The sequence below is a fragment of the Tinamus guttatus genome, unplaced genomic scaffold (assembly GCF_059628265.1).
Source record: "Tinamus guttatus ecotype Peru unplaced genomic scaffold, ASM5962826v1 Tinamus_guttatus_pri_ptg000146l, whole genome shotgun sequence".
Lineage (NCBI taxonomy): Eukaryota > Metazoa > Chordata > Aves > Tinamiformes > Tinamidae > Tinamus > Tinamus guttatus.
The window spans coordinates 811,712-825,178 of record NW_028288680.1 but is presented as its reverse complement, the minus strand read 5'-3'; the positions used below and the strand labels follow the sequence as shown (position 1 = coordinate 825,178).

At 36.3% G+C, this 13,467-nt stretch overlaps 1 protein-coding gene across 1 annotated transcript in view; it reads right to left on the bottom strand.

The window, feature by feature from the left end:
• PRUNE2 (prune homolog 2 with BCH domain) overlaps positions 1 to 13,467 on the bottom strand; it is a 134,353-nt gene that overhangs the window by 84,657 nt on the left and 36,229 nt on the right. The window contains exons 5-6 of the mRNA XM_088522079.1: positions 6,823 to 6,975; positions 4,830 to 4,924 (exon numbers count right to left, since the gene is read on the bottom strand). Of these exons, the coding sequence (XP_088378205.1) occupies positions 4,830 to 4,924; positions 6,823 to 6,975 (248 nt within the window). The remainder of the gene's footprint in view (positions 1 to 4,829; positions 4,925 to 6,822; positions 6,976 to 13,467) is intronic.

Sequence of the window (13,467 nt, the reverse complement as noted above, 5' to 3'; positions counted from 1 at the left end):
TGAGTCCAGACACAAGTTTTGGAAGGGGTATGGTCTTGATTTTAACCCAGCAAACAATACTGGTAACCATTACAACAAAAACCATTGTAAGCTGCCTTCTGATTTCACACTACTCAGATAAGAAACACTTCAACATTATCTAAGGTTCTCCCTGCCTGCCCACCAGTTCCCTTTCATATCCACAGAGCAGAATAAATAATTATAATAGGGAATTCAGCAGGTCTGACTCTGCCCTCCCCACCTGGGACTGTATTCACTGCAACTGTGCTACCAAATCTGACCCGAGGCATCAACAGAAAACAGCTCCCAGCTTCCAGAACCCTGGACTCTGACATTTAAATGTAAGCATGATATTGACATTAATGTATCTTTTACGGCACCATCCAGTCCTATAAGGTGATGACTTTAGTCTCTTAATACTTCTAGAAATGCAAAAGAAAGTATATTTAAGCTCTCTCTACTATATATGTTACTCATTTACCTACAGGCAGATCACACACACTGACATTTTAAGACCTTAATTAAGGTTGATTTATTTACAAATGATATGTTTTCAACTCTCAGAAATGATGTATTTAATGCTTTATTTTTAAACACAATTAAAAAATAATATATAAATATATACATACTGCAAATGCAATACAGATAACAAATTCATTTAAGCCCATTTATGCACATTAGTGACACACCATGTGGCAGAAAGACTAGGACTACAAGAAGACCCCTTGGCGATTTATTTTATATTAAATCCCTAATGGCCTCTTCTCATCTTTGCAAAAATATGCAGAAAAGTCCAGACTATGCAGCCATTGAAATGAATGGTTATTTATTTGCTAAACGAGAACCCTATGTTTAATGTTCCTTAGACATAAGGTAGTCTGCAAAAGTCGCATCCTACAGCTCCATACATCATTTATTTTACATACCCTAACTTCTCACAACAGGCACCAGAAAAATATCTCCAAACAACACTGCCATTGTAAGTTGCTGAGAATTTTGTTTCCAATTCCATTACTGGAAGATTAAATGTTACCATGTTTACTTGTTTTGTTTCTTTTTCCTTCTGTTTTGCTTTTAGCATTAAAAACAAATTCATGGACCAATCTGATGCCATTTAAAATATGTTTGTATTTATCCTGAAAGAAATAAAGTTCCCAGATACAAAACTACAGTCTGATCATTAGAGACAACAAAAGTTCAACCCTTCCAACAAATATGTTGCAGTCTCTTTTAAATGTGTGCAATAGCAGACCTAGCTTAACACATCTGACCTACTCCTGTCGAGACAGTTACTTGCTTTGCTTTACAGAAGTATTAAAAAAATACTTATCATAACAATCAGATATATTTGCCAAAATAAGCAAAGCTGTAGACCCTGTTGCTACCATTAATAAAATTTTGAGACATTTTGCAGAAATAGTTTGAAAATCAAAGAGAATCTCTTGAAATCTCTGAAATTAGACTACTCTCTCACTAGGACGCAGATCAAATGGGCTCCCAAATAGGTCTAAATTTTCTCAGGCAGACTTGTTCTCACAGCTCCTGCAAATTTCTCTAAGACACTCAGCAATAAAGAAGGACCACGGTGCATGAGCCACAGCCTTCCTTAGGACAGTCCTACTCTGTGGGCCACTATGAACTTGTAGTCATTTTTCTGTGGCAGCTCCATGCAGCTTTCAGTGAGGCTTACACATTTCCTCCAAATCTCTTGGTTGTCACCTGTTTAGAGGTGGCTCTGAATTTCCCATAATAAAATGTTACAGAAATTGTATAGCCTGCATGTTTCAGCAAGGCTTCAAAATCAACATTGCTGAAAGCCACAGTAGCCTCTCTCAAGACACACTTGGCTCTGGCAGGATTATCAGCACCAGAAGAAAGCCATGCTGTCTTTGTAAAACCTAGAAACTAGCCTTATGAAGTACTGAGATATCATAGTCAGAAGCATGAGTAAGTATCTCAGCAGACCAGCCAGCTTTCAGATATTCCCGTCAACCTGGAAAATACATATTCTCTCATCTTTAACAGTCAATAGCAGGCAATCACCAACTACTAACCCTGTTTTCAAACTGATACATGACCCCTTGGTTTTCCCTACAGACACTCAATTTGCCATCTCCCTAAGGTGGTGCAAGTTTTGCGAGCAGTTAGGATAAATTTTCAAGAACCAAAATATTAAGTCTAACAAATATCACAGAATCACCGAAACCATTCTGTGTTGGAAGGGATCTCTAGCGATCATTCTAGTCCAACTGCGCTGCTCCAACAGGGACACCTAGAGCACATGGTATAGGGTTCGATCCAGGCGGGTTTGCAAGCTCTCCAGAGAACGAGACTCCACAGAGTCTGTGGGCAGCGTGTTCTACAACTGTCACCCTCACAGAAAAGAAGTTCTTCCTCATATGGAGGTGGAACTTCCTGTGTTTCAACTTACACCTGCTACCTCTTGTCCTGTCCCAGCCACCACAGAGAAGAGCCTGGCCCCATCCTCCCTAAAATCACCCCTCAGGTACTTGAACATGTTGATCAAATCTCCTCTCAGCCTTCTCTTCTCCAGTCTAAACAGGCCCGGCTTGCTTAGTCTTTCCTTATAAGATAGATGTTCCAGTCCCTTAATCATCTTTGTGGCTCTACGCTGGATCCTCTCTATACCACCTGGACCCTCTATACCACCTCACTACGTATAATTATCAACTTTGGTCATTGCAGTATCACCTATGGAACAGAAGAAAAAAACAGTATTGGACTGTTGAACTAAAGGAAATAATCGAGTCTACGAAAAACATATCAATGAAAGGTTTTAGGATAGCCGTTCATTTAAAAAACAACTTGACCATGCGAGACTTCTGAATAAGCAAACACATTAGAGATCCAACATCTACAACAAAGCTGAGCTTGTGCTTCACATTCCCTTAGTGTTTAAGTATTGACTCCACAGTACTTTGTAGCTGGATAGCAAATTACAGTCATTATTATTTGAGAATTTTTTAAAGTCTGTTGAGGTCTCTGTATACTCTCAGTTCACAACAGAAATCTAAACTGACCAGAGATTCACATCCAGTTTTGTCTATAATTCCATTACATGTAGTACACTCCAAATACTGGGCAAAGTGGAAAGTAACTAGTACAGAACATTTTTACAGGCCACTTGCTTCACCATAGTGCACACCATACTATCCCTGACCGCTACTAAGAACAAGGCAAAATCTGTCCTGTGTTGGTTAAGCCTTATAAATCACAGAGTTCAGAAAATATCGGAACAAAACGCAGCAGCACAGTAAACACAACACTAACCTCCAATCCCAGAGTGAAACTAAGAGACCTTTGGGTCCAAAGCATGACTTTGTAAACAGTAACCAGAAAAAAAGCATTTACATATCTTCAAAAAGTAGATTTTCTAATACCAATTATTCACACTACAACAGCTTTTGAGATATCGCAGTTCTCCAGATCCCAGTAAATCCCACCAAAAATGCTAACAATAAAATTCCTTTGAAAAATCAATTAACTTCTGTAAAACTCTGGTCATTGTTTATTCTCTTTACATGCAGTTCATCCTCCTTTCTCTTCCTCCATAGCCTCTAGATATGTCCTAATAAAAACAGCTGCGAAAATTATTGCTTGAGCATCAAATCTCAATACTTTCTTTGATCTACCAGCAGCAAATGCTATACAGTTACTGAAAAGAGTATGCAAATTTATTAGCTTTCAGGAATACAGGGTCCAAATTAGGGTTCATAAAGGAGTTTAGTGGTTGGTGAAGATAGCTCGGCACCAAGAAACTAATTAGATTCTACTTCATTTCTTGACATTTTGCTACTCTGCTTGTGTAGATGCGAACTGAAGACAAGAAAGCAGCAATCTGTGGATAATTATCAGTTCAGTTGTACTCCTTCAGCCTCAAAAGCACTGTTTTTTTTTGTAAAATGCATCACAAAAACATTTTATAACAACTCTCATGGGAAACAAGCAGTGATTAATATTGTTGGATTGAAAAGACAGTCTTAAAGTTACATGGAAAAGCACAAGAAGATGACTTATTTTGCATGTCAGCTACTCAGGAATGGATGACTTCTGGAAAAATTGTCAGATCAAAAATATTGCTAAGATATTGTGTTTAAAAGTGCATCTCTTTCACTCATATTTGCCTCAATCTGCTTCCTCTCATGATAAACTGTTGTATGAACATATAAACTCCCATGAGAAGTAATACTTTTATTCCATATTTATTCAATCAGCTAAAACATTTTCACATAACAGTCACTATAGCTATAACATATAGCTATATAGCATATAGCTACTTAAATCCATAATACAAATTGTCTCAAAATAAGGATACAAAACATACTACACAGGACTTTTACTTAAACAGTTATAAAATGCTTGAGACCAATCAACAAAGAAAATCCAAGCAGCCTACCTCCATTAAGACAAATCTGCGGTTTTGATGCAAACAAAAAATAAGACACATAGACAACAGTGAGCTAGATGAGTTTTATAAATTGCATGTCTGGATGCAAGTGAAAGGTAGGACAAAGTCCTAGCCCAAACAATCTATTGAAGAAATGGTATAATATCTCACACCTTCAATTCACCTAAGGTTGCAGTTTGTCAGCGACATTGTTTTAACATGACATGGTACAGACTTACCAGAAGGAATACTGAAGAAAGTCGAACCTCAAGTAGCTATTGCATTCCTCAAAATTAAATATATCAATGAAAATTCTGCTTACATATAGTCTTGAAAAAATAAGTGGCTCAAAATCTTTGTTAAGAACTGTTTCCTTTTGAAATAGCTGTTCACCAACTCTGTTGTTCAGGTTTTCTCTTACCTCCAGTGTCATGTACACAGTGCTAATTGCTACTTTGATTTCTCCATCTGAAAGTTCCTTGAGATCCTTCAGCATAACCTCCTCAATACTTATGCCTGTTTGAGAAAATAAAAAAATTCATTATACCCAAGGATCTACAGCTAACCAGACTCAACAACATGAGTTAAGAACACAGCTTGAATCTTGTATATTATGTATGTATAATATGTAAAATGTATAGTAGTCTTCTGGTTTTTAGGACATTTTATGAGAAAACTAAAACCAGCATTAATATATCAATGTATGATGTTTCCAATGGTATTATTTGAAGCAAGGAAATTATTTAAAAACAAAGAGAAAAGGATGAAGAACTAAGTCTCCTGCAATGAAGTTGTGTGAACACTCACATTTTTGAAGTCCACTAAATTCTATTTTTTGATAAATATATACATAGTCCATCCTTATGTCACCTACAAGAAATACCTCTGAAAGGAGAAAGACACTGAAAAGAACAAGTGTTATATGATGATATTTATAGTATATGCCAAGGCAGAACACTAAAGATATTCTGAAAACACAAAGTCATTCAACTTTTTTGATATTCCAAGTTGCTATCAACATCAACGGGTTCTTTCTGTGCAAATCAAACAGTGATGCATATGCACCATAGAATTAGAAGTACATATTATCATCAGCAGACTGTAAAATTGGAATTCCTTCATCATTTAGCCAGATGCATTATGCTTATGCACGATATATTGCAAACACACAATGGTTAAGTCCTTTTAAGGGATGATATCTGTCCAAAATACTCTTAAAATAAATATATAAATATATTTTGGAACATGGTTGTATGACGTTGTCAAAAACAGACAAAACAGACAAATATTTGTATAAACAAACTTCCATGCCAGAGCTTTCAATGAAAGAGGTTTCAATGTCAACAGGTACCTAGAATTTCTGTAGAATCATAAAGCTTACCTGCACATTTAAGAATGTGTTCATGCAAGCGATTTTTACAAGGAAGACAAATACATGCTTAAGCCAAACAAATAAATTCACTCCTTACTGTTCCTGTATAGAGTCCAGCTACTGCATTCAAGCTAATGACAAGATGAACTGGCTATTGTTCATGTATTCATTATATTTATGAGTCTGACCTTTCAAAAATATTTATATGTAGCCAGTAGACTTTCTTGTAGAGTACAGTCCACTAAGCCTCAGATAACCAATGAATTTATGAATTCAGGCCAGTAAATCATTATTTCTGTGTGAAACTCAAAACTTTTTATGCCTCAGTGATGAGTCAGTGATGTCATTTTAAAAACATAGTATCAAAGTGTGAAAAAGTTACTGCAACATCTTTCTTCAGGCTCTCAGAGTACTCCTTCCCAAACCTGTTATCAATTTGGGGCCCAAACACTCCCAGCTCTGATGACCAAATAAGTAAGAAATGTCTTCAGTCCTCTCCAGCAGAAGAGAATCAAAGAGAAGTACAGTTTTCCCACTCCTTCCTTAATCTTAGACTGAAGTCAAATTTACTTATCTATACAGAGTCTTAACAGATGAAAAAAAAATCAATTTGATTTGAAGATTTGGGAAGATTTGAAACATAAAACCCACTCTCAAAGCATGTAGGTAATACCAACACAATTCCTGCACATAGGCTAATACAGTGGTTATGTCCAGTTCTGGGTCATACTTCATAATGGCAAATATTTAAAATATTCTTGCAAAAACAAATATGTGAAATAAATTAACATTTGCTTGTCCGTAAAAGCAATATAAGAGTATTTTAGAAGTTCGTGAGTATTTTAGAAGTTCATGAGCCTAATTCCAAGGTTTGAGATGTCAATCCCTTAATCTAAAATTAACTACCATTACATGTAATTGTGAATGAAGAAAGTGCTCATGTTTCAGCTACTCTCATCACATAGAACAAGTCAACTTATTCAGATGCTGTTGCATAACTAGATTTATAAAATATCTGGAAAATGAAAATAAATTGCATTACTTGGAGGGCTAAACTGATTCTCCTGGAGAACTGAGATAATTTCCTCCCGTGGGGGCAGATCTGGAAACTTTTCCTCCAGAATTGACAGCACCTTCTCCTGCTGTGCTGCAATTCTCTCAGGCTCCAAAGACATGCACTTGAAGAGAATGCTTCCTGAAACATTGAAAGATAAAAATCAGTTATCTCCTGTAAACAGCAAAGGAGTACTAGAGAAATAAGAATATTTGCTTCATCCGCGTCCAAGTCTTTTCTTTCTTGAAGCGTGATTCCACTGACATGTTCACAGAATAACAGAATGAGTGCTGTTCTTATTAGTATGAAGTTAGATTCTAAAATCTGAGCGGTGTGGCCTGCTAGCGTCTGTGTTGCATCTATCTGGTTGCTCCCACGTCAGTTGCAGCGTGCAGCACATTGCTCAGGTCTAACCTAGTTCTGCTGTGTGGCCATTTGCTAGCAGGACGTCTCAAGGGGCCTGAGCAAGGCTGTTGCTCTAAGCATTATACCGAGAATTATTAAATTACATTAACTCCAAAGTGAAGACAGCTTTAAAGCTGGGAAATGGTAAATCTGCACACTTAAGCTTCCTTCTACAGACATAACAACGAACTGCTAATATACACAAGCCATATACTAGTTAAATAATAATATACCAAATACCAATATAGCTCTCAAACCCAAAGAAATAAAACAGATCTCATTTCAATTATACTTTTCAGAAAATGATAGTACATAGTTTTACTTCATAAATGCATCTAGTGAGCATTTCTAATGGCAATTATCCCCAATATTCTTTTTAATCTCCTTGAATAAAACTTACAAAGAACATTTTGAATAACTTTATAAATATGAAGTTACATGAGTCATTGGTCATTTCAGCGCAAGGGACTCTAGTTGTATCCCTGCCAAAGGACATAGGAAAAAAAAACCAGTACATTCAGCCAAACAAAATGACACACTGAATTTTAAGAGAAGCATAGTCCATTAAAATATTGCATATAATTTGTATGATCTTACAAGCCAGAAGTAAGCTTCATCAGACATCAGACTACATCAGATTACATCAGCTACATCAGCTACATCAATAATTTACCCTATATATTCCATCCTGGATGTTAAGGTTCTTTGTGATTTAAGGATTCAAGGTCACCTTCTTAACTCTCAGTAGGTTGGAATTCCATTTATTGATACACGCAAAGATAACCTTCTCTACCAATTACTCACAGTGAATTAAGGATAATAAATTTACATTCAGCATTAAAATTATTTCTTACTGTACTACTGTAGAGGGATTTCAAACAACTATATGACCCTATTGCAGCATTCTACATGCATAAGGAAACCGGTACAACAGTAGTGGAAGATAGTTATTACAAATCAAAAACTTATTACAGTCAAGAAATTAAAAGAAAAACTTGTACATGGTCACCCTCTCTCACAAGATTGACTAGACTAGCAATTGCCCTCACATCTCCTAACATGACATGCTGATTCCTTGGCCACTGAGATGGTAATAAAATATACACAGCATAAATACTACTGTAGCATCAGATATTTGCTGAAACCATCATTTTCCTGGTAATTAGGTAAGAACTAGGACACTAAAAACAAAAATGGACAGACACCTATTAAATAATAAAAAAAAAAAGTCAAAACACTACCTACAAAATACTTGTTTGTATATTAACCTTATCAAGAAAAATGTTTAATGAGCCAGATGATCTTCTCCATCACATGTTACATTTTGGAAATTCAGACATAAGAATTTCACTCTGGGTTTCTATTATAAATATGATAACTTTCAATCTTCTCTTAATTTTCAACTGTCTCTTACTGGATTTATGTCAATCTTATCATCATTTTAAGACAATTACTATATGAATTACTACAGAATCACTTTGATTCTGTATACTGCATATCAGTTCAGCCTCATTACAGGACTGATTACAAATTGAACAATAACTACATTACTCAATCAATTCTGGATTTTTACTAAACCACAAGAAAAAGGTAGGCACTATATTCTTCTTAAAAGCTCAATCACACAACAGTAGTGAATTGTCAACAGTTTCTGAGTCTTAGAATTTAAGACACTTTTTTCTGTGTTTCTCACTGAATCAATTTCCCAGCTATTACAATAACATAAAATTGATTATGAGCCCTTTCTTCTATTTCAGTTATTTCAAGCAGGTGATGATCACATCTAGAACAGACACAATGTGTAATTCAAGGCAGGACCAGTCCCAGGGTAGCCCAGATATTCTGGGGCCAAGAAAAAGGGTTTAGAGAGACATGACAGAGAAGGGGAAAGAAGGAAAAAGACAAAAAAAAGGCTTCATGTTTCTCCATGTGCAGCAGAAAACACTGATAACAACAAGGCAGGGTCTAACAGTCAGGTCAGTATCCGACTGTGCTTTTGACGGCTACCTCAACCGCACCAGTTATGCAGCACTGAGAAATTCCCCTTAAATGCCTGTTTTCTGAAAAAGCATATGGATTTCTTTCATACCATAACAGCTCTACCATACTGTTCCAGCAGTATTGTTTCTGCTAATAAAATCTACCAGCTTAAATCTCCTAAAAATATGGATTGAGGAGAGGCGGGTTGTACAATATTTATTTATTTCCTCACTCAAAAGCAATGAAAAGATTGCTTGAAATATATATACTGCAGCAGCCCACCCTCCATTTGTCCTGGCAACAGTTTGGATCTGACCCTTGTTATCACACATATGACAAAGTCTGTATTTCTCCGAAGGGAAGACCAGTCCTGAATTCCATCTTACCTCTAGTGGGACACACACATTACTGCATAGTTACAAAATCAGAGAGAAGTCACAGAACTGTAGTAGTTTTTAGACAAGCTTTATAGTCCAGCGTCTAATAGGGAACCTTGGCCTTTTATTTTTCAGCTTCTCCAGGTAGACTTTTTTGCATACTTTGATCGGGTACGACATTTTCCAGTGAGATGGCAAACTTGCTGAGGAATCAAGCACTTACTACAAGAAAGAAATTTTGTCTTTCCTGAAACAATGCCTCAACATAGGCAAACCTCTCTCTCTCAAAAAAACAAAACAAACCAAAAAAAAACACTATTTTTTGACCTGTCACAGCAACACTGCAGTTCCTGTATTGTCAGCTTTCCTGCTTAGATGGAAGGAAGAGGAGAGCTTTCTCAAATTAACAGAGTGTCAGCAATTCCTAAACTCAACATTTATTCCTGCTTCATTCTTTAACACTATGTTTGTCAGCAGGAAAGAAAGGTCTTTGCTGCCTATCACTGAGACACTGTATTCATCAGCATTCCTGTGAGGACTAGGATCCCAAGTAGTTTAAAAAAACCTGTTTACTCCCAGTACTTTTTCTTGACCAAGGGTGCAAAGCCCATTCAGTCACGTGCTCTGTTTTAAGTACCCAATGTAAAAAAGATGCATGGGCTCAGAAATGGGCTGGTGCAACTCCTCCTGGATTTCTGAAAGCGTTGCAGAAGCTGCTCTGTGTGCTTGCAAGCACAGAAAGGCAAAAATGAAATATAACAGGTAATACAAGATTCAATATTATTTCTTGTGTATATCACACTACATTACCAATATCTTTTCCTAGGGAAAGGTCACTAGAAAATAAGCTAGGCCTCTTAAAAAACAATATGCATTTTATTCTTTTTGCAAAGCAGTCTGGTAGTGAAGCACTAGTTTTGCCAAAAGCAATTGCTATGCATTAATATTAAACATGATCTAATGAAGGCAGAAGTCGTTTTGGGAAAACATTAAGAACAGCACAAGCATCTCCTGAATGATAAGTCTGTCACTGAAAGGAACAGTAAAATGAAAATACAGATGTCTCTTTTGTCGAGATTTTGTTCCATGACATAGAGATAAAATAAAAGGATAGGGAGAAGGGGAAAACCATCAGTCCCTCATGGAAAGGCATTCCTCTCCCAAAGCAAAACAAAACAAATAAAAACCCTCAAGCAAGCAGCCTTCATAGTAACTGAAAGGAAAGTCGGAAAGCTGGAATAAAATGTAATAAAATGCAATCTTCCAAGCAAGAAAAAGAAAGTTGCCTCCAAGAAAACTGTTTCCATACATAACAAGAAAAATAATAGTCCAAATAAGCACAATGTTTGGTGGCATTTAAAATATTCCCTTCTTTCTTGCAAATATATTAGGGATGCATTTCACAACCAACTAGAGAACATGTGAATCATTTTACTGATACACAAGACAGCACAAAAAAAAAAAAATTGGCAACCTTCCCAAAGTCCTTAAAAGGACATTTCTTAACATTAGCCTGAGTGGCTAGAATAATAAACAAATCTTCTCTACTGAAAGTCAGACTCCACCAATCGGACATAAAAAGGCCACAACAATACAATGCATAACCAGCAAAAGCAGGTCCACATACAAATATTTTGCTGTCTTGCTGTAAATCTGTATTTACATGTTGCAGTCTGCACCTTGTGGCATCCTTCAAGGCTCTATACAAATAAACATAAGGAGGCATTTTTGCAAGTGCGCTGACCCAAGGTACCTGACAGTGAGTGCTGGGAATCACATCCTTGCCAGCTGGCTGCAACAGAAAATGTAATGATTCAGCAGTTTAATGGATCTTGAGTTTGGCAACAGTCCCCTTGTAAACATCTCTGGGGAAATAAAATAATACAGGCCTAAGACTCTGGCAGGTTTTATAATTGTTTGCTCCTGGCTCAAAGCCAGGGACAGGACAAGCTCTAACTTAAGGCAAATATAACTGTACAACACTTTGATGCGCAGACCAGGCTTTATTCAAAGCCTAAGGGTAGAATTAACTTATAGAATGGCTGAAGAGGAGACAAATATCAGGAAAGCATTCATTTGAAAAACAAAAATAAATTAAATATTAAACTGACTAAATATTAAACTGTCCTTGAATATTAAATGGACTAAAATGCTCAGTTTTGCATAGATGCCTCTTTTCTTGTTTTTGTGCAGGTTAAGCATCTGGTTATAACATTTCTAAACATCTGAGTTTATTATTAAAATTAATAAAATCAGTAAAAGACTGTGAGGAAAAGAAACCCGCAAAAAAGAAAACAAACAACACTGTTATAGCCACTGTATTACACTTACTAAGAGATGAGCTGTTTTATTGTCTTATAAGTCTTATAGCAAAATATTCCCTAGAAGACCAAATTAAAATGGAAGGCAAACCATTTCCAACTTAGAGACTCAGGCTCAGGGCTAAAATCATTCAGTCTTTTTAGGGAAATAAAATCCAAATTCTCAGTACCTAGACACACACTTCAGTACTCTACTACAGAGCTTTCCCAAACTGATGCAAAAAAAAATGGCACAAGAAATACAAAAACAACACAGTAGCACAGAAAAATATAAAAAAGCACAACAGGAGCCTTTCCTGTGCCTCTACACCTAAGAAATATCCCCAGATTAGTAGGCAATCCCGCTACAGTAAACTACATCCATCCATCCACCAACATGCTGGTGGTAAGAACAAAGCAACCACACCTGCTTCCAGATCACAATACGACGGGCCATATCTCCCTCTATATTCTATGCTCTCTGCAGAAACAGATTTCAAAACAGTAATTTACGGACACAGATTTGGCAAAAGATCTGCGTAATCCAGACCATAATGCAGATCATAATCTGCATTAAAAAAAAAGCACAAAAGATGGATATGAACTGGCTGCATTTGATCTTTTAGTTTTAGACAGATGGATTTGGTCTTCCATCCACATATATTTACAGAATATATAAATACATATATGTATATATGTATGTACATATTTAAGCTATCAAAAGCAGTAATGTGATTCACTGACATCTCTGAGTTTGCAGTGGTAGGTTCCTATGCGTAGGATAATTTTTTTTTTATTACAGGAAGCGCAACAGAACTTGCCATGCTACTTAACCTAATACCAGCTGTGCTACTGGGAGAAGTAGCAAAAAATCAGGTCACAAATGCACTTTTTTTAGTTAAGTTTTGCACACCACTCCTCACCAAGCAAACGCAGGAAGGCAGGTAACCATAAATTCAAAAATTTATGCAAACGTCTGCTACCCAATGATACAATTTATATTAACTTATTAATTAAAAAAAAGTCTCCTTTAAAACTGGAATTGTAACCTTTAATGCAAACACTTGCAACATTTCTCTAACAAAAGTACTGTACTCAATTTGTGTATGAACTAGAGAGCCAAAAGACGTTCTCACTAACTACCATGTAGTGTTATATCATGTACATTTTAGTTAACTATTCAAACCACTGCCTCCTGACATTTTCCATCATCAAACAGATATCTAAGGAGAATCTTAAATGTCTTCCTAGGTCCTGCCATAAATATAAATTGTTTTGCTTGATCATTTGCCTAGACTCCTAAAGAACTACTCAACAGAAATTTGGAGATTACAAAAACACTTCATGGCAGGTTTATTGGGTCTTATTAGCATGGGAAGGTTCTAAAACAGTGGGCTGGATCCTGTGTTACTGTTAACACTTCTTCAATGAAACGTAGAAAAGGCTTTGAAGACATCAGATTTTGTACTTTTTCGAAACATAGGCGTTACTTCATCCACCAGAGGGTCAGTACAATGACAAACCAGGAATCCAGTAGCTTCTTAAACATAAGTGTAGGCAAGACTTCATCA